We start from the raw sequence: 20,000 nt of genomic DNA on the forward strand, positions 1-20,000 counted from the left end.
ATGACTCACTTGAAAATGCATCTTGATATGATCAAAAATATTAGTATATAATTATAAGTATTTAACAATTTTTTTTACATTTCTAACCATGTCAAATTATTATATTTTGTATATATTTCTGAATCATTACTATTATTATTATTTAAATATGAAATCATACATGAGTATGAATATTAAGTATGAATTCTAACAGGTAGATATGTTTTCCTTTAATCTAAAGTAAATAATACAAAATAAAACAATTAAATTGAAATAATTAAACTAAATAAAAACATCCACACAATGAAAATGTATTTAACCAATTTCTGAAATTTCTAACCTTATAATTGATTATATTTTGTATATATTTCTAAATTTATGAATTCTAACAGGCAGACATTTCTTTACATAATCAGAAGTAAATAATAAAATAAATTAAACAATTAAATTAAATTAAATTAAATAAAAATAACCACACAATGAAAATATATTTGAGCCATTTCTGATATTTCTAACCTAATTATAACAGGTAGACATTTCATCACTTAATAAAAAAATATATATATAAAAAATAAAAACCTTGAGATGAGTGGTGTTGATGGTTTTCTTCAGAGAGGGTTGTCTGATGGGCTTGTAGGACACTTCATATCCTCGAATGAGCCCTCGAGCATCTCTGACATCCAGAGCCTTCAGAAACACACACCAATGAAGATCTGCAGCATAGGAGAGACGACACACACTCACACACACACACACACACACACACACACACACACACACACACACACACACACACATGTGCTAACCTACCTTCCAGAGAAGCACCAGCTGCCGAATCCTGGAGTTTTCATCTGAATCCACATAATAACTGGGAGAGGGAGCAGCAGACGGCACTGCAAACACACATGAAAGACGACTTGACACTAGAAATACAGCAGCAGCCAAAACTGTGTCAAAACCAAATTAAAGTCCTGTAGTCGTCACTCACGGCTCTCTGACGTCTTCACTCGAGTCTCGTCGCTCCAGTCGCTCCAGTCGCTCCATCGTCCCAATCTGTGAGAGCAGGAGACTCTCAGACGATATTCACTGAAGGCCTGTAAACCCTCGATCACGAACCGAGACTCGACTGAGGACGGCAAATCTGCAGTCTGAGATACAAGCACACATCTTTCTAAGCATCATTATTCATTTAGATCGTGGCATACTTTAGAATTCTGATAATTAATTGGATAAAACTGGTCTAGGTTTATAATAATGATACTAACTATCATTTCATTAATTGAAATGTCATTTAATTTAATGATCTATGAATGTCTGACAATCATCTATAACAATTGTGACAATTAAAATAAGCAAAGAAATATATATATAAATTTCAAAATAAGTAGTAATTTTATCTTAAAGGCGCAATATGTAATTTTTCTGCTTTAAAAATCACAGAAATCACGATATCTATGTTATATATATTTTAAGTTGTGTATTTACATTATCCCGACAGTTTCCACGAACGTTCAAATCCGGAGAAAATTATAGTTTAATTAGAAGACACGGCACGTTTTTCTATTTCCATTTTGTCGCCCGTCTATGGCTTCATATAAACTTTGACCCCTCTAGTTTATCTAACTTCCTGCGGAACCGGCAAATACAAAGGTGAACAAAAGCAAAGACGAGACGAAGCAGAAAAAGTAGTAGCTAGCCTTGATCGAGACTCTTATATTTAATATTTATATTGTTTATATTCGTATTTATACCTCAATCAATAACTTAGTTATGGATCATGATTATGCTTTGCCTGCACGTTCTGTGAAGCGCAAACGTACGGGTGAAATAAATGACCCGAGAAGGTTTTGGGACAAGATAAGAAACAAGACACGGGTAAATATTGGAGTTGCATTTCCAAGATAGAGTTTCGTGACAAGCTGAAACAGAGAGATGCCGAACTCGCTTGCATCCATTCAGCTAACTGTATCTATCCGTATATTTTGTGAGACGATGATGTCTTGTGTAAAACGCAGACGGACTAGCTCTCATGTATAGTATAATGTAAATCTACATTTGTTCTATATCTAGCTGGATAAAGTAGCTGCAAATGCAGTTCACTATCTTGTTCGATATCATAGTATAAGCGTAATTATAATTATTAACGAAAGGTTAGTGTTTTTAACATATATTACTACTAGCTAGATGGAATATTGATTTGATATAGGTCTCATAATTCATATATCTGTCCGTTCGAAAAGACGTGATTGTGAAAATACTAAGTAAGAATGAGTGAGGAATGATAGGGAACTCCCATGAGCCTACGTTCTTTCCCGACCTCATCGTCTTATGTTATTATTTTGATTGCGTGACCCCTGGTGGCCAAAAATCCCATACTGTACGTTTAACTATCTATGAGTTCTAACAAGTAGATATTTCTGCGCAAAAATAAATAAATTAATTAATTAAAATAAATAAATAATTCAAATATCAACAAATTATAATAAACAAAAACAAACAAAAAATTAAAATAAAATAAATTCAAGCATGGTTTAAATATTTTTATTATTAGAAATATTAGCAGATAGTCACTTGTAATTACACTTTTTTAAATACAAACATATAAAACTTACAGTTTAACAAATAAACATCCACTCCCCATCCCACCCAAAAAAAAACAAAAAAAACAGACCCTTAAGTGCTATCCAGTGGTAAAAGTAGGTACTGAAGGCATAATAAACATATTAATCACAAGTATTTAAAAAGGCAAATAAATTCAAGCATGTTTTGTCATTTCTTACCTCGGTCCATGACTCTGTGTTGATACATTTGTAACGGATTTTGCATTTAGTGACTGGTTCTTTCCCTGTGGTCCATGTGATGTTGATTGACGAATCAGTGACGTTAACAAACGTGATCAGCGGCCGAGGAGCCTTGACTATGACATTCACACAATCATTAGTGAGTCTGTCCCATTTATCACCATCATTCTATGCTAAAATCAAATCAGTGTGAAAATCATAACTGTCATCTTACTTATTTCCTGAATGCGGACCAGATAGACATCAGAGAACTGCTCTTTCAGGCTGATGACATTCTTTGTTTTGATGGTTAAATTGAAAGTTGAATATATATTTAAAATAGTTGTAGGGTAGCAGAAATACTTAGCTCTACGATAAAACAAAACAAAAACACATTAACAGCTCGATTCATAGAGTCGTTTATTAATTATTATGAGCTGGTTAATTGTCAGACATGTTTACTGGCTTAGAATGAAGCTGTTTGTGGTTTGTGATCTGATGTGGTTTGTCTGAATCCATCTGCAGGTCAACGACTCCTCTTGGATCAGATAGTGGCATGATGTGTTCAGGAAGTTCTCTTGAGGACAAAAACAAAAATGCAAACTAAATCAACAGTAAATATGCCGTCAAAGCCAGTCTGAATGGTTTCAGGCTTGTACCAGGTGTTCTGGGGACTTGAGGAGCTCCGTCTGATGATATGGAGAGACAATCGTCATCTAGCTTCACACAAAGCTTATTTTTCTCCCCACAACCCTTCAGATCTTTCGGACTCACCGTCAGCTCTGGAAAACGATCTCATTAAGTCATTAACTCACACTCTTCATTTATAACCACACTCATGTGTGTCAGAACTTTACCTTGAATGCTGAAAGTGTGCTTTGTGTCTCCCAAAGCAGCTGTAAATCAAACACAATCAGTACATTCAAAGCTCAGAAACATTTACAGTATCAAGATATATAAATGTAGCCCAAATAAAGTTGGTGTACAAAAACTCCCAGCTGGAAAACTTCACCATTTCTTACTAAGAAACAGCAAGTAAGACTGAATTTAACTAGAAAGAATGATATATTAATTTCTAGGGGAGTTTGTTTTCGCCACAGGAAAAAAAGAAATAAAAATAGGTCACTGTGAACTTTCTGTTTCGATATTTGAACTTTGTTTCTCGTAATTCTGAGTGTTTTGCAAGACATAAACAGGTAATTCAGAGAACAAATATCGTTATTTATAAACTCATAATTCAAAGGAAAAAAGTCATAATTGAGATAAACTCATAATTAAAGATATAAACTCAGAATTGATATATAAACTCAGAATTGTGATATAAACTCAGAATTAGAGATATAAACTCAGAATTAGAGATATAAACTCATAATTAAAGATATAAACTCAGAATTGATATATAAACTCAGAATTGTGATATAAACTCAGAATTGAGATATAAACTCAGAACTGTGAGATATAAACTCAGAATTGTGAGATATAAACTCAGAATTAGAGATATAAACTCATAATTGAGATATAAACTCAGAATTGAGATATAAACTCAGAATTAGAGATATAAACTCAGAATTGTGATATAAACTCATAGAGATATAAACTCAGAATTGAGATATAAACTCAGAATTGAGATATAAACTCAGAATTAGAGATATAAACTCAGAATTGAGATACAAACTCAGATTTAGATATATAAACTCAGAATTGAGATATAAACTCAGAATTAGAGATATAAACTCAGAATTGAGATATAAACTCAGAATTGAGATATAAACTCAGAATTAGAGATATAAACTCAGAATTGAGATATAAACTCAGAATTAGAGATATAAACTCAGAATTAGAGATATAAACTCAGAATTGAGATATAAACTCAGAATTGTGAGATATAAACTCAGAATTAGAGATATAAACTCAGAATTGAGATATAAACTCAGAATTGAGATATAAACTCAGAATTGTGAGATATAAACTCAGAATTGAGATATAAACTCAGAATTAGAGATATAAACTCAGAATTGAGATATAAACTCAGAATTAGAGATATAAACTCAGAATTGAGATATAAACTCAGAATTGTGAGATATAAACTCAGAATTAGAGATATAAACTCAGAATTAGAGATATAAACTCAGAATTGAGATATAAACTCAGAATTAGAGATATAAACTCAGAATTGTGAGATATAAACTCAGAATTAGAGATATAAACTCAGAATTGAGATACAAACTCAGATTTAGATATATAAACTCAGAATTGAGATATAAACTCAGAATTAGAGATATAAACTCAGAATTAGAGATATAAACTCAGAATTGAGATATAAACTCAGAATTGAGATATAAACTCAGAATTAGAGATATAAACTCAGAATTGAGATATAAACTCAGAATTAGAGATATAAACTCAGAATTGAGATATAAACTCAGAATTGAGATATAAACTCAGAATTATAGATATAAACTCAGAATTAGAGATATAAACTCAGAATTGTGAGATACAAACTCAGAATTAGAGATATAAACTCAGAATTGAGATACAAACTCAGAATTGAGATACAAACTCAGATTTAGATATATAAACTCAGAATTGAGATATAAACTCAGAATTAGAGATATAAAATCGGAATTAGAGATATCAACTCAGAATTGTGAGATATAAACTCAGAATTGAGATATCAACTCAGAATTGTGAGATATAAACTCAGAATTGTGAGATATAAACTCAGAATTACAGATATAAACTCAGAATTACAGATATAAACTCAGAATTAGAGATATAAACTCAGAATTGTGATATATAAACTCAGAATTACAGATATAAACTCAGAATTGAGATATACACTCGTAATTGAAGATATAAACTAATAATTGAGATATAAACTCATAATTAAAGATTTCAACTCAGAATTGACATACAAACATAGAATTGTGAGAATTAAAGTCAGAATTGTGAAACTGTAAAAGAGTCAGAATTGCATGAAACACAGTACTGTATGAATTGTGAGATACAGATTTTTTTTATCCTGTGGCAGGGAACATCTAAGTCACTGAATTCAATGATCTGTCTTTATCTGAAAATATTTTCCAGTGTCGTGCTGAAGTTTACTTACAGCAGAAGCAGAAGACACAGATAAAGATGCACACAGATCTCCTGCAGTTCATCTTCTCATCTTGAAGAACAAGGTGAAGTGATTTTAGAAGAAAAAAGCCTGAAACAACCTCAGCAGCCAAAGACATCTAGGAGCTCATGGATATGAATTCTGTAGATCTGTAGCTCTGATAAATCCACACACACTGATATAGATCAATACACACTGTACGCACAATTGAAATATATATATATCATAACCAGAGTAAAGTCACTCACAGTCGGAGTAGAGCACATGCTGTTGGAGCCTCAGTGGTTTTCTCGTGGTTTCTCAATGCAAAGTTCAGGTTTTTTTAGAAGAGCGATAACATCAGGGTGATATGGCAGAAAAACACTTCCTTTGGCAGCTTCCTTCCATTTCTCTTCTGGCTGTATACAAGACAACTCAAATCATCAGCATACATCTATTATCAGGGTGTGGATAAGACCAGTTCACAAAAACAGGAGTTTGAAATAAAACCGTTCTCCTTTTGTTGTCTGAAATGCTGAATTATGAGATATAAACTCGAACACAAAAGTGTTTGTTTCGAGCAACACGAAAGAATTGATTCCTGGAGAAAGTGTCAAGATTTGGTAAACACTCTCTCTTTCTGAGGAACTGTTGATGAAGAAGATATGAATCTACGTCACACAAGTTGCAACACTTGTGACAAACACCAGGAGGCAGGTGATAACAGAAATGCACTTTAAAGCTGCTGAAAATAATGAATGCGTCAAAAAGTGTTTCATAAGAAAGAGTCTCACACTCACCAGAGTTTCACTCCCAATCACACCTACAGTAACATGAGAATTAATCAATCTATCAATCATGATGGCTTTGACCATCATGAAGGAGATTCAAAGGAATCAATTCTCAGATGATTCCTTCATAGATTCTTTCTATGAAGTACACAAATCACATTATTGAATTGTATAATTCTGATCACTGAAGAAACTAAAAGTTCTGCTTTGAATCAGGTGAAAAGGTTGCATTTAGTAAAGTTACAGTAACTTTTTTATTATCAACGAGAAACTATTATCGTTTTTTGTTAATATTTTGAATAGGTTTTTTCTTTTTAGATTTTCTTTTTTTTAATGATTTTGCCAATTTTATTAGTTATATATATATATTTCTATAGTACATAGTATATATTTTTTAGTACATAGTTAAAATAAAAATAAGAAATGTTGCCACTAGCACTAGTGATCACTTACCTATTTAAACATCTATTGAACACTAACTTAAAGCACTTAAATGATCAAGCATGACAAGAGACGGATGTGAAACCCGCAGCTCCTTTAATACACATGTAAAATGCATGACACATAAAAACAAGTTCATAAACACCTAATAATAAATACAAATCATTCCACAGCTATAACTTAACGATGTCTCCGAGTCTATGGCATGTTAAGGTGATCTGTCCTGAGAGCTGGAACTCCTGCTTCAAGAGATTCCCGATGTACTCGGAGTAGAAGACGTCGCAGTAGAGCCAGATCTGAGCTAGCGCTCTCTGGTAGTTAGCGTTGCACGTGGGCAGTCGTGAGCGTCTGATGGCTCGGTTCAGATCCAGCCAGAGCTCCTCCATGCCACGAGGGCCACAGTTATGCTCACACACCACCCACTTGACCCTCTGACGGAGATGCAGTGCGTGTTTCTCCACGGTCTTCTGGAAGAGGCGTGAGAAGGAGCGTGTGATCTTCTGCGGCGCGCGTCTGTCTGCGATGGCGCACCACGAGCGCTTGGGTCTCTCAGCTGGTCTCCGCTGGTCTGAAGCGTCCGCCGGTTCCTCCAGACGCAGAGAGACGCTCTGTAGATCCTCGGAGGAGATCAGAGGAGCAGGTTTGAGGGGTTTGAGAGCGTCAGACGCAGATGGGAACCAGGGTCTGAACTGTGGCTGGACTCTGATGGGAAACTCCTGCAGGACTCTGTGTGTGAGGAGAAGAGCGTCTGTGTCCTTCAGCGGCGGACGGAAACACACACTCACATCCTGACAACACACCAGCAGAGACACGAGTCATCATATAAATCAGTTATACATCAAAAAATACAGTACTTATTTTTAAACAGAAAAAATAAATGCCAAGGCTTGCGTTAAACTTATGAAAAGTGAGAGTAAAGACATTTATAATGTTATATTTCAGATAAACACTGCTCTTTTGAACTTTCTGTTCATCTGTGAATACTGAAAAATAAAATGCATCAGTTTCCAAAAATAAAAAATATGTTTTCATCATATTATTCTGATTTCTGAAGATCATGTGACACTGAAGAATGGAGGAATGATGCTGGAAATACAGCTGCACATCACAGAAATAAATGACACTTTAACACAGATTCACACAGAAAACAGATGATTTACATAGTAATACTTAAAAAATGCAAAATACTAAACATTTTTTAAATATCTTAATTATTTTAACCACCGAATAAATAACTTATGTGGAGTAGACAAAATATACAAAATAAGTATGTACTGTACAAACAAGATCATCTAGTTAAAGGAGTAGAATATTAAAACAAAATAAAAGTATAAATGGCGTGTTGTTGAGTCTTGCTCGTTTTTGTTTTGTTTTATACAGTCTATGGTTTTAACACATTAAGAGAAAACACAAAACAAACACATTATATAATTAAATGAATAAATTATAACAGGTGGTGACGTGGTATTTAATTAATTAAAATACTAAACTGGAGTTATATAAAATTATTTATCATAATACGAGCTGCTGGAGACGTGTGTGTTTAAATGAGCGAGTTTGTGAACGCATCAGTCAGCTCAGCATCAGTCACTCACCTTCGCATCCTGAGACATATTTCATCATCATTATGAACATATTTAATCATTATTATGAAGATATTATCGAGTTCTGAGAACATGCTAACATTACATGCTAAATGTGGCTAACGCTCTCCGGACCGACAGGCGGCGGTGACGTCACAGCGGACGAGCGGAAGTAGACGCGCGCCGCCGGAAGTGTCGTGTCCACACAAACACTACTCAGCGTTTAGCTTCCAGTCGTTTAGAATCAAACGCGGATTAAACGAAGAAATGCACTGATCTATATAAATATAAATATAAGACTATAGTATAGATCAGTGAAGAAATGGCGCATCTAACGACAAATCCCGCGGATAAAGAGCGGTCAGTTCACTACTGTATACCTCTGATGACATAACCGCTAAACTATATGTATCTCATTTAAATATCTATGTTTAAGTGTATTTATATATTTTGTTTTTGTGTGTGTGAGAGAGAATATTAATATTTTTATATTTAAATGTTTTAAAAAATATTAAATATTATTTCAAAGTTCTCTCTCCCTCGCTATATATATATATATATATATATATATATATATATATATATATATATATATATATAAATGTTTATATATATTTAATATGTATTTATATATTGAAATATATATTTTTAACAATTTTTAATTCACATACACACGCTCGCATATATACATATGTGTATGTTTGTTATTATGTAAATATATGTATTTAACTGAATATATTTTGTATTTTTATATTTATAAGCATTATTTATATATAATTTATTTTTTCTACAGGTTTATGTGCATTTATCCAGCATACATCAACAGTAAAAAGACATTAGCAGAAGGCAGAAGAATACCTGCAGAAAAGGTGAGTGTTTCTGCTGCTGTTGTTCATAATCGAGTGTGTGTGTTTAATCTGTGTGTGTGTGTGTGTTTAATCTGTTTGTTTAACCTGTGTGTGTGTGTGTATGTGTGTGTGTGTGTGTGTGTGTATGTGTGTGTGTGTGTGTGTGTATGTGTGTTCAGGCGGTGGAGAACCCGTCGTGTGCTGAGATCCGGGACGTCCTGACCGCTGCTGGACTCAATGTTCTGGTGGAGGTCTGACAGCGGTTCATCAAGCTCTGATTCTGGTGTTTAGTGTGGATGTGACATCATGACATCACTTCCTTCTTCCAGAACAAGATGTATCCACGCGAATGGAACCGAGACGCTCAGTTCAGAGGAAGAGTGCGCATTCAGCTCAAACTCCAGGACGGCAGTCTGTGCCAAGACAAGTTTGCATCTAGTAAGCTATGAGTTCACTGAACTAAATCATTCATTTTGAAGTAAGGCTGAATGATTTGGGGGAAAGAAAAAGTAACTGAAACTTTTTAAAATAAAAATTCCAAGTTTGCTCTGCTTGTTTTAAGACTGCACAATATGGCCAAAAGTTTGTGGTGTTACAAATTATATGTAATAATAAAAAAATTACAATATTTTGAAATAATATACAATATAAAAATAATAATAATATTATTATTTGAAGAAGTCCACAGAAATAATAAAAAAATATTATATACAATATTTAAAATAAATATTTTATTAATCCTAAATAAAAAGTAATTAAGCACTAATATTTCTAAGTAAAACAAAAACTAATAAAAAAACTATATATATATATATATATATATATATATATATATATATATATATATATATATATATAAAATTTGTCTATAATAAAATAAAAAATTTTACTAGAATTGTATAAATACTAAAAGTTATATTTTATATTATATTATAAAAAAAGAAAAAATTATATATATATATATAAATATTTCACTGAAATAATATTAAAATATAAACATTTATTTTGAATAATAATGCAGCCGTTTTTCAGGTGTTATTATCGCAGGTTAGGTGTTTAATGATGACCTCAGTCTTGTCTCTGCCTTCAGGGAAAGATGTGATGTTTTATGTGGTGGAGATGATCCCGAAACTGAAGAGCAGAACGCAGAAGAGCGGTGGAGCGGAGGCCGGATCGCAGCAGGGAGAAGGAGGGAAGAAAGGAAAGAAGAAGAAGAAGTAGACGACTGAAGATCGTCCGTCATCTGTTTGCAAAGCGGCTCAGTTTTCCTTCCTCTTTGACGATCGGCTGATTTTAGTTTTTTATTATAAACACTCACTTTCATTTGAGCGGCGCGTCGTTCTTTAGTTTTTTAATATTCGATGACCTCTAACACTTTGAACAGCGAGACAGAGGTGTTTCTGTTAATTAGTGATGATGGATTGTGTTTAAACGAGCGCTGACAGAGCTTGAAATACATGGGCGGCTCGTATGACAGGATCTTTCGACACGTCTGTGTGTCTGTCAGTGTGTTGTCCTCCAGCGCAGCTGTTCTCGCCTGCCCTCGCATGAATATTTCCATCTGAATGTGTGAAATAAAGAGAATGGAGCAGCAGTCAGTGACTCGTGTGTTTATTGAGCTCGGCTCATCTGTGTGTCGCACAGTTAGTTAGCCGTTGGATTTCCCCCGCGATTGTCTCCGAAATTCTTCAGATGTTTGGTCCGGTTCTCCATCCTTGTGAGCCACTCGTCACGCAGCCTGAAATCACAGTTCAACCCCATCACACACTGCTGTGGAGTCCATGCATGACACTCATGCTTTCAAAAGAAGTCTCTCCTGCTCACCGAGGCTGTATTCATTTAATTAAAAATAGAGTAAAAATGTGAAATAGTATTTCAATGTAAAACAGCTGGTTTCTAAGTGAAAATCTATTAAACTTGAATTTATTTCTGTGATACGCTGTTGAATTTTCACCATCATTACTTCATTCCAGTCATTAAATCATTCTAACATGCTAGAACAGATCTGATTACCGTATTTTTCGGACTATAAGTCGCACCTGAGTATAAGTCACATCAGTCCAAAAATATGAGTAAAAAAACATTTATAAGTCGCATTTATTTAGAAAACATTACCGTCTCCAGCCACGAGAGGGCGCTCTATGTCTTCAGTGTAGACTACAGGAGAACTGAGCAGCATAAAGCGCCCTCTGGTGGCTGGAGACGGTAATGTTTTATCTTGTTTTTTTTTTCTCTTGGTTCATGTCAAATTAATTTTGATAAATAAGTCGCACCTGACTATAAGTCGCAGGACCAGCCAAACTATGAAAAAAAGTGCGACTTATAGTCCGGAAAATACGGGTATTAGAAATATTTTATGTGTATAATGCATTACATTTTAGTTTTCAGGATTCAAAGACGAACAAAGTTCAAAAGAACAGCTTTTATATAAAAAAATAGAAATCTTCTCCAACATTATGAATGTTTTCACTGTCATTTTTACTCAATTAAACGCATCCTTGATGAACAAAAGTAAACCTACAAAATGTATAAAATAGTGCAGGGTTTTAATGAATGGTTAAGGTTAGATGCAAGCTTTAATAATTCTCTGAATTGTCTGTAACTTGAGTATAATTGACTTGTATTGAATGTATTTGCACACATGCCACCGTCTCAATACGGATTATTGAATCTGAGAGCCGTTACTCTGATAATCTTCTGTCCTCAAGACACAGGTATTAAATATCAGCTCACAGCGCATAATAATAATCATTACAAAACTATAGAATATACAGTGTGTGCAGTATAAGAAAAGAGTTCAATATGACTTCTAAAGCTCTTACTTTAAGAGAGCGCTCCTCTTCCTCCTCTCTTCTTCGGCTTCGATCATATGAGTGTGAGTGTTGATCTTCTGCTCCCAGAAGGACTTGATGAAGAGTTTGTCATGAACCAGAGCAGAACTCATCTCCTGTGAAGCGAACGAACAAACGAATCAGACACCGGATCATCAGAGATGCAAACAAGCTTTATATTCACCTGTGTGTGAGCTGAAGATCTTCAGATCAGATCTTCATCGTCCAGACGCTCCGTGTGACTGAAGGATCATCATCAGCACCTCTCCTTTCAGCTGTTTTCTGTTGGGATGGGCGGCACCCATTCACTTCCAACACTCTCTCTCTCTCTCTCTCTCTCTCTCCTCACGGGCTGCTGGAAGCTTCTGCAATCAATGCTTGTTTTATTACTCAGAAACTTTGGCTTTGTTTTCCAGAACAAATATCTAAAGAGCTTTTGCTTGAAATTAGAAAAATGTCTACTAATGTGGTCAGAATTAGAATCTTTTTGACTCCACTGGCAGATATTTGTTCTCGTTTTAGGCAAAAACTGACTTCATCCTGGTACTTTTTTCAGAAAACACGACTTTTGTCTTTTAGGGTAACCTATTTAGGTTATAAAAGCATTGTGGGAACATCGTTTATAAATCTTAAAAAAAAAAAAAAAAAAAAAAAAACGTTTAATATATATATACTGTAACATTTATACATTTAACTAACAGAACCTTATGGTAAAGGTTTTTTTTTTTTTTTTTTTTTTTTTTAAAAAGGTTTAAATGTTATATTTTGGGTAAAAAAAAAAAATATATATATATATATATATATTTTTTTTTTTTTTTTTTTTTTACCCAAAATATAACATTTAAACCTTTAAAAAAAAAAAAAAAAAAAAAAAAAAAAAACTTTACCATAAGGTTCTGTTAGTTAAATGTATAAATGTTACAGTGTTTATTAATCTTAGTCATTCAATGTTAGTGCATTACTTAATATTAACAAGCACAACTTATGATTTTAATAATGCATTAGTAAGTGTTTAAATTAATAAATGCTTGAAGTATTAAGCTCATGTTTACCAAAGTATGTTAACCTTATTGTGAAGTGTTACCAATTATTAAAATGTAGCTACAGTTTTCTTTTCATGAACATTATTTTAAAAAGTTACAATAACATTTCTTACAGCGTTCTACTAATTTTATTTTCATGCAGACTATAAAACTTTAACTGAACAGTATAACTTTAAAACTAACATGTTAGGTTATGCAATTTTGTTTTTTCCAGTAAATGCATCTTGAGTTATAAACATTTAGATATTTGTACTGGAAGACAAGACAAAGATACTGAGGAAAAAAAAATCATTTTTTTAAGAATAATGCAGCTTGAATCGTGTCCAAAGCAGCGGATGAAAGGGTGAACACATGCAAACTAATGCAAACACCTGCTGTTCACATGAACACACTGCTGCCTCCATTACATCATGTGTTTTTAAGGTGGAAAACATCTTGCATATGTTGTAAAGGACCATCACATCCAAAATAACCTCTCTAATCATCAAGTGACAGACACATTAAAACACATGTTCACAGAGAAACCGAAGGTGACATGTCTCACGTTCGTCAATGCACAGAAATCTCAAGCCAGAATTAATTACTTCACACTTATATTTTTGTCAGTCTGAATGAATCTGCTGTGACTGTGGATTCTGTAACATGAAACCGATTCACGTATATGTTTACATGTGCATTAATTAGAGCAAACTAAACTTTAGCACACGCACAGCTCAGAACCAGAGTGAGGAAATAAATAAATAGGAAAAGAAATTAGGTATTGCGACCTTTATCTCACAATACTTTTTTTTTTTTTTGCAACTGAGAGTTTAAGCTAAATTATGTCAGAATTGGGAGAATTGCAATGCAATTTTCCTTTATTTATTTTATTGTGTGATTGTGCTATTTTAGCAAATATTCATATACATTTTTTTTTTCATGCTTTATTAATTCAATGCCACAAGAACATGAGGTATAAAAAATACAATTACATACATTTCAATAGTGATTTCAGAGCATATGTTTTCATTGCTTTTTCATATTCAGATGACAGTATACACCTTGTTTACGTAATATGTCTGGAAGCATAAACATCATGCCACTGCGCATGTGTGCAATATATATATATTTTTATAATAAAATAGTTATATTTATGCATTTGCATGCTTCATTTTTGCTGTTAATCAGAATATTTCATGCATGCATTCCAATGGTATTTAATTCAGATGTAGTGTTTATATGAAGGCTTTTCAGTGCATCCATCAGATTATGTATTTGTGTCAAAAAAATGTTCCCATAAAGCTACGAAAAACTTATTTCTGAATGTTCAAAACATCCATAAATGTTTAACATTAAGGAGACATTCCATTTTATAATTTCATAAACATTGTGGGGAGATTAATTGTAATGTTTTTTATTGTTTTTATATTAAATGTTCTATGAATGGTGTATAAATGTTTTTCTGGTAATGATTTGAGAACCTCTAGCTAACAAAATATGTTTTAACGTTTCATTAAGTTATAAAAATTATATTTCTGAATGTAAAAAACAAACAAACATCCAGTTCTTCAAATGTTTCTTCTTGGTGATACGAAGGTTAAAGGAACATGCAGATATTATGGGAATGCTGTTTTGAAACAAATAACTAAAATGTTTCAGAAATATAGTGCTCCGGGAACAATGTAAATAATGTTTCTGTGCTTACATTTTGAGATCATTATTAAAGGGACAGTTCACCCAAAAATGAAAATTACCTCATGATTTACTCACCCTTGAGTCATCTAGATGTATATGACTTTCTTCTTTCAGAATCGGAGATGAAAAATGTCCTCTTCCAAGCTTTATCATTTGGTATTTTTCAGTAGCCCAAAAGAAGTCCAATAAAGCGCATGCATCCATCATAAAAAGTGTCCCATGTGGCTCTTGGTGGTAAATAAAGTCCTCCTGAAGCGAATCAATGCATTTGTGTAAGAAAACTTTAGAAACTTTAATAACTAGCATCGGCCGACTGTTGTACATGCTTTAATTCCGGCGACAGTTAGAGAGAATACTGCTTATAAAGGTTTTTTCTTTAAAAATTGCTTCGATTAATTTTTGAAAGCCCTTTTTAACTATTGGAGGTGTGTGGGACACTTTTAGTGATGGATTGATGCGGTTTATCGGATTTCTTTTGGGCTACTGAAAAATAACACCCATTCCCTGCCATTATAAAGTTTGGAAGAGGACATTTTTCATCACCGATTGGATTCATCGAAGAAGAAAAGTCATATACTTCTAGGATGGTTTGAGGGTGTGTAAAACACTTTGTGATTTTCATTTTTGGGTGAACTGTCCCTTTAAAAACCAGTTTGTTCTTAACCTCGAGAGAACCCACTCAGAACGTTCCCCGTTCCTGTGGATTAGAGAGTGTTTGGGACCGCGAAGGCCTCCGTCTGAGCTATTGTTCGCTCACATTACTCACATTAACACCTGCTCGCTTCCTTGCCCTTTTACACGAGGCCAAATGTATCTGGAGAATCTGGGTGTGATAGAAAGCCCATCACATGTGTTTGATTTGAAGTCTTCTGAGCGTGATTTCTGCTGAGCTTGAGCTCTATTTTGGTCTCAGCAGTGTGTAATTATGATATAAGACACTAGCGCTGCTTAAGACATCAGTCACAGCTGCGAGGGCGGCCTGACTCATTGTTCTAAAATAAACTTTGCTGTATGCTTGTTTTCTGAACCTGCATTGATGAGATTAAAGCTCAGCATGTGATGCAGACTCAGGAGAGCTGGCCTTTCAACACACTTATCTCAGCCATGTGTGTAAAGGTCTTAACCACATTAACTTCAGCTTTAACCGGATCCAGCGCTTCCCCGGCGAACGTTCTCAGAACACTCTTCCAGTAACGTTAATAGAACGTTTGTTTAAAGACATCTGGTCTTTAATAATGTACTGAATGTTCTGTTGATTCTGAAACGTTTTAGTTGGAAGTGCATCTAACATTTTAATTTGTTAATAGAATTGTTACTTTAATTGTTACATTCTGTGTTTCGGAACGTTCAGAAGAAACTTTTGAATAACTTGAATAACATTACCCAAAATGCTCTTAGTACATATTTTTGTTCATGGATCTAGACTTCAATACATGAATTTAAAGTGATATTTCACCCGAAATTGACTTTTTTATCTATATAAAGGAAGTCAATGGGAACAAAAACTGTTTGGTTTCCCGAACATTCTTCAAAATATCTTCTTTTGTGCTCCACAGAACAAAGAAAGTCATACAACAGAATCAACTAACAGAAATCATGTTTATATTTATGTATCTAGCAGACGATTTTTGACGTTGAAAGTCAGTTATACAAGCTTTTATCTGCCACAGAATAACAAATAAAAAAGGACTTTTTTCTTTCATTCTGTGGCAAAAAAACAAGAAATGCAAGATATAAACTCAGAAATGTGACATGTAATCTTGGAATTGCGATAAAAAGTCAGAATTCTAATAAAAAAGTTGCAACTGCGAAATTTAAACTTTAATTCCGAGAAGAGCAAAAATTAAAAGTGTATCACAATTCTGAGAGAAAAAAGCTAAATTCTGAGTTCTGACTTATATTTCGCAGAATTGTGAGATAAAAAGTCACAATTACATTTTTTTTTAATTCTGTGGTGAAACGGGCTTCCATGGTTTTGTCTCTGTTATGCTTTTTATCATGAATTGATCACCACTCACATTTTAGAGAAAAGATGGCACTGCACGCTGAATATAGCTAAGAATCGCTAATAAAAGCCTGTCGTTGGCTTGGCTCCTGAAGATGAAGTCTTTGACATGGAGATAAGATTAGAAAACACAGAAGATCTGCTTTCAGCTCACACGAGAGAGATGCAATACATGCTGCAGTGACACGGGAAGAACATATCATTATTTCAGCAATCACTTGATAATCTGCTTCTAGATGCATCTGCCAAACGCATAAATGTAAATAAAGCAGCAGAAGCTTTTATCCAAAGCAGCTAACTTTGCAGTTCATGCATTCCCTGAGAATCAAACCCCTGACCTTGGTGTTGCACGCGCTGTGATCTTACAGTTTTTACATGAGCTTCACAGAATGCACTGTAAGTCGCTTTGGATAAAAGCATCTGCTAAATGCATACATTTAATAAAAATTTTATGTAAATGTCAAGGGAAAATATTCTTAAACTAGTGTTTATGGAACATTCTTAAAACGTAATATTTGATAAATGTTCTTGCAACGCTGAGAGGAAACAATCTTAGAACATTGCTCTCAGAACGTCCTTATGATTTATCTGAGTGTTCTCTGAACTTATGAACTGTGTTCAGTGACAACAACGTAACGTTTTCAGAACATTTTCAAAACGATAGAATGAAACGTTCCTTGAATGTTCGTCTAGATAAACATTCCTTAAATATAAAAAATGGGTGTTATATACACTGAGAGAAGATTCAAATGTAACGTTCACATTTTCAGAATGATAGAATGGAATGTTGCTTTAATGTTCACATAACCAAAAAGAAACGTTCTTAATGTGTTAAAAAAACTGGATGTAAAAAAAAAAAGAAAGAAATAACAATTTCGTAAAGGTTTATATATGATAAGAAATGTAATGTTTATATAATGTTTGCATAACCAAGAAAAGATGTTCTTTAAATATAAAAACCTGCATTTTGGGTGTTTAGAGAACAATTACATTTAACATTATTATAACATTTTCAAAATATAGAACAGAATGTTTCTCTAACACTTACATAACTGAGAAAACATTCTTTAAGTGTTGAAAAAATCGGTGTTTTAGAAACATTAAGATAACATTTTTAAAAGTATAGAATATAATAATACATGGTTGTTCTTTAAATGTAAGAAAATTGTGCTTCAAATGACAAAATCTAATGTTGCTGTAACATTATCAAGAAGAAACGTTCTTTTTAAATTGAAATATAAAAAACTGGAGAGTTTGAACGTTTCAAAACATTCAGAAATAACTTTTTCTCAATGATTTTCAAAATGATGGATTGTTTCTCAAACGTTGGCATCGGCTTCATAACTCAGAGACGTTGTGTTTTTGTGTAAGAATCACAAACTTCTGTTAGTCACTGATGTTCTGCAATAATCCAAATGGGGAAATCCTGCTGGACATCATCACTGCAGTGTTGTATCAGACACCTGAGCCACTTAACAGTGTGCTTCCTACTGAGTGTCCTCACTTGACCAACACTGCACTCTGCTGCTCAGTCCGGGCTTCATTTAATGTTCAAAAACATTGATTTGGGATTGATTGGTTACTTTTTCTCTTTAGCTTTTACATTTTGGGACAGAGATACAACAACAGTGTCCATATAACGCATGTTAAGTCTATAGCGGGGCATGTTGTCACGTTGTGAACCTCCCGTTAAACTAACTTTTGTTGAAATACGTTGGAGGACAGAGTTCAGTACTGTTTTGAACTACATCAGAAATCACTGCTTGTGACAACTAGCCCCGGTCTCCTGCAAATTAATGATCTAATGTCAGCTGTATGATACGATATAATGATCAAACATCAAATCACTGCATATGGAAGACAAATGATGCAAATGATTCAATATCAGAGCTTATAGCTAATATAAGGTATCATAAGGACTGCTTTGTAATGTTATGTATTTTCTGTAAAACTGATATTACGGACCTTAATATTAACTGCATTGACATAATCAGATGTATAAAAAAAACTGACTTGAAATGAACAATGCGCCGTTTCCCAAGTAATACATTTAGGTGATAAAATAAAACGTTGTAAGAACGTTGTTTTGAAATATTTCAAAAACGTTAAAATGTCCACATCTTTTTTTTTTTTTTTTTTTTTGTTGTTGTTGTGATTATTGAATTATTTAAAGGTTGCTACTTTTATTTTTACCCAGAATACTACTTTATTTGAACGTTTTAAAATTAAAATTCAGGTTTTTTTTACTTGTAATTAGAAAATTATTTAAAGCTTACAAAAACATTTCTTAAACATTAAATGCATTAAAATGAAGTAAGTTTTTTATATTTCATGTTAGGATTATAAAGTTATTTAAAAGTCCCAAAAACATTTCTTAAATGTTCTACTTTCTCCAGTGTTGGGGAAGTTACTTTTAAAAGTAATGTGTTACAATATAACGTTTCAAAAGTAACTCTCTCAACATGAGGACAGGAGAAAACATGAGAAACAAAGTAACAAAGTGTTACTTATTTTGCTTTACTAGTTACTTGAAAAAAGTAAGCACATTACATACTTTAACCCTTAACACAGATTATTTTCCCCAAATATGTTATTTGAACATTTATTTTTCACATTCTAAGAATGTTAAAATGTCATGTCGTGATTAGAACGTTATTTAAAGGTTACAAAAACGTTTCTGAGAATGTTGACCAAGTACAAATGACATCATGAGGATGTTTTGAGTGCGTCGTTCTGAGAACAAAGTTATGAGAACGTATATAAAATATTATTAAAGTTATAAGAACATTAAGGGTGTTATGTTCTTAGATTCATATAACTTTTAAAAACTTTTAAAATTGTGAGAATGTTGCATGTCGGTTTATTTTTGTGAAGCTGCTTTGAAAGAGTTTTGTATAAAGTGCTACAAAGATAAATGTGACTTGAGCT

At 33.3% G+C, this 20,000-nt stretch overlaps 4 protein-coding genes across 6 annotated transcripts in view; 1 reads left to right on the forward strand and 3 right to left on the reverse strand.

Moving 5' to 3' along the window:
- Nucleotides 1-6,770, reverse strand: part of LOC113052629 (interleukin-6 receptor subunit beta-like) — a 14,082-nt gene extending 7,312 nt beyond the window's left edge. The window contains exons 1-10 of one of the 3 annotated variants that reach the window (XM_026216997.1): nt 6,126-6,770; nt 5,869-6,034; nt 3,617-3,655; nt 3,419-3,541; nt 3,222-3,336; nt 2,995-3,128; nt 2,760-2,896; nt 968-1,127; nt 790-872; nt 559-666 (exon numbers count right to left, since the gene is read on the reverse strand). In XM_026216997.1, the coding sequence (XP_026072782.1) occupies nt 559-666; nt 790-872; nt 968-1,127; nt 2,760-2,896; nt 2,995-3,128; nt 3,222-3,336; nt 3,419-3,541; nt 3,617-3,655; nt 5,869-5,995 (1,026 nt within the window). In that variant the 5' untranslated portion in view covers nt 5,996-6,034; nt 6,126-6,770. Of the gene's footprint in view, nt 1-558; nt 667-789; nt 873-967; nt 1,128-2,759; nt 2,897-2,994; nt 3,129-3,221; nt 3,337-3,418; nt 3,542-3,616; nt 3,656-5,868; nt 6,035-6,125 lie in introns of those variants that run through there. The other 2 variants (XM_026216998.1, XM_026216999.1) reach the window with 2 other exon arrangements.
- Nucleotides 6,771-7,162: 392 nt separating this feature from the next.
- On the reverse strand, nt 7,163-8,836 carry LOC113052633 (shieldin complex subunit 3). Its single transcript, XM_026217002.1, has 2 exons — nt 8,684-8,836; nt 7,163-7,876 (listed from the first exon to the last, which is right to left on the reverse strand). The coding sequence occupies exons 1-2, from the start codon at nt 8,699-8,701 to the stop codon at nt 7,262-7,264; spliced, it is 633 nt and encodes a 210-aa protein (XP_026072787.1). The 5' UTR covers nt 8,702-8,836; the 3' UTR covers nt 7,163-7,261.
- Nucleotides 8,837-8,843: 7 nt separating this feature from the next.
- On the forward strand, nt 8,844-11,113 carry LOC113052634 (signal recognition particle 19 kDa protein-like). Its single transcript, XM_026217003.1, has 5 exons — nt 8,844-9,031; nt 9,465-9,540; nt 9,699-9,770; nt 9,849-9,957; nt 10,610-11,113. Exons 1-5 carry the CDS (start codon nt 8,994-8,996, stop codon nt 10,738-10,740), a joined length of 426 nt encoding a protein of 141 aa, XP_026072788.1. The 5' UTR covers nt 8,844-8,993; the 3' UTR covers nt 10,741-11,113.
- A 1-nt stretch (nt 11,114) lies between these two features.
- LOC113052635 (protein FAM240B-like) lies at nt 11,115-12,707 on the reverse strand. The gene is made up of 3 exons (XM_026217004.1): nt 12,535-12,707; nt 12,342-12,466; nt 11,115-11,257 (listed from the first exon to the last, which is right to left on the reverse strand). The coding sequence occupies exons 2-3, from the start codon at nt 12,461-12,463 to the stop codon at nt 11,164-11,166; spliced, it is 216 nt and encodes a 71-aa protein (XP_026072789.1). The 5' UTR covers nt 12,464-12,466; nt 12,535-12,707; the 3' UTR covers nt 11,115-11,163.
- Between the last annotated feature and the right edge of the window lie 7,293 nt (nt 12,708-20,000).

The sequence above is a fragment of the Carassius auratus genome, chromosome 33 (genome assembly GCF_003368295.1).
Source record: "Carassius auratus strain Wakin chromosome 33, ASM336829v1, whole genome shotgun sequence".
NCBI classification, from domain to species: domain Eukaryota; kingdom Metazoa; phylum Chordata; class Actinopteri; order Cypriniformes; family Cyprinidae; genus Carassius; species Carassius auratus.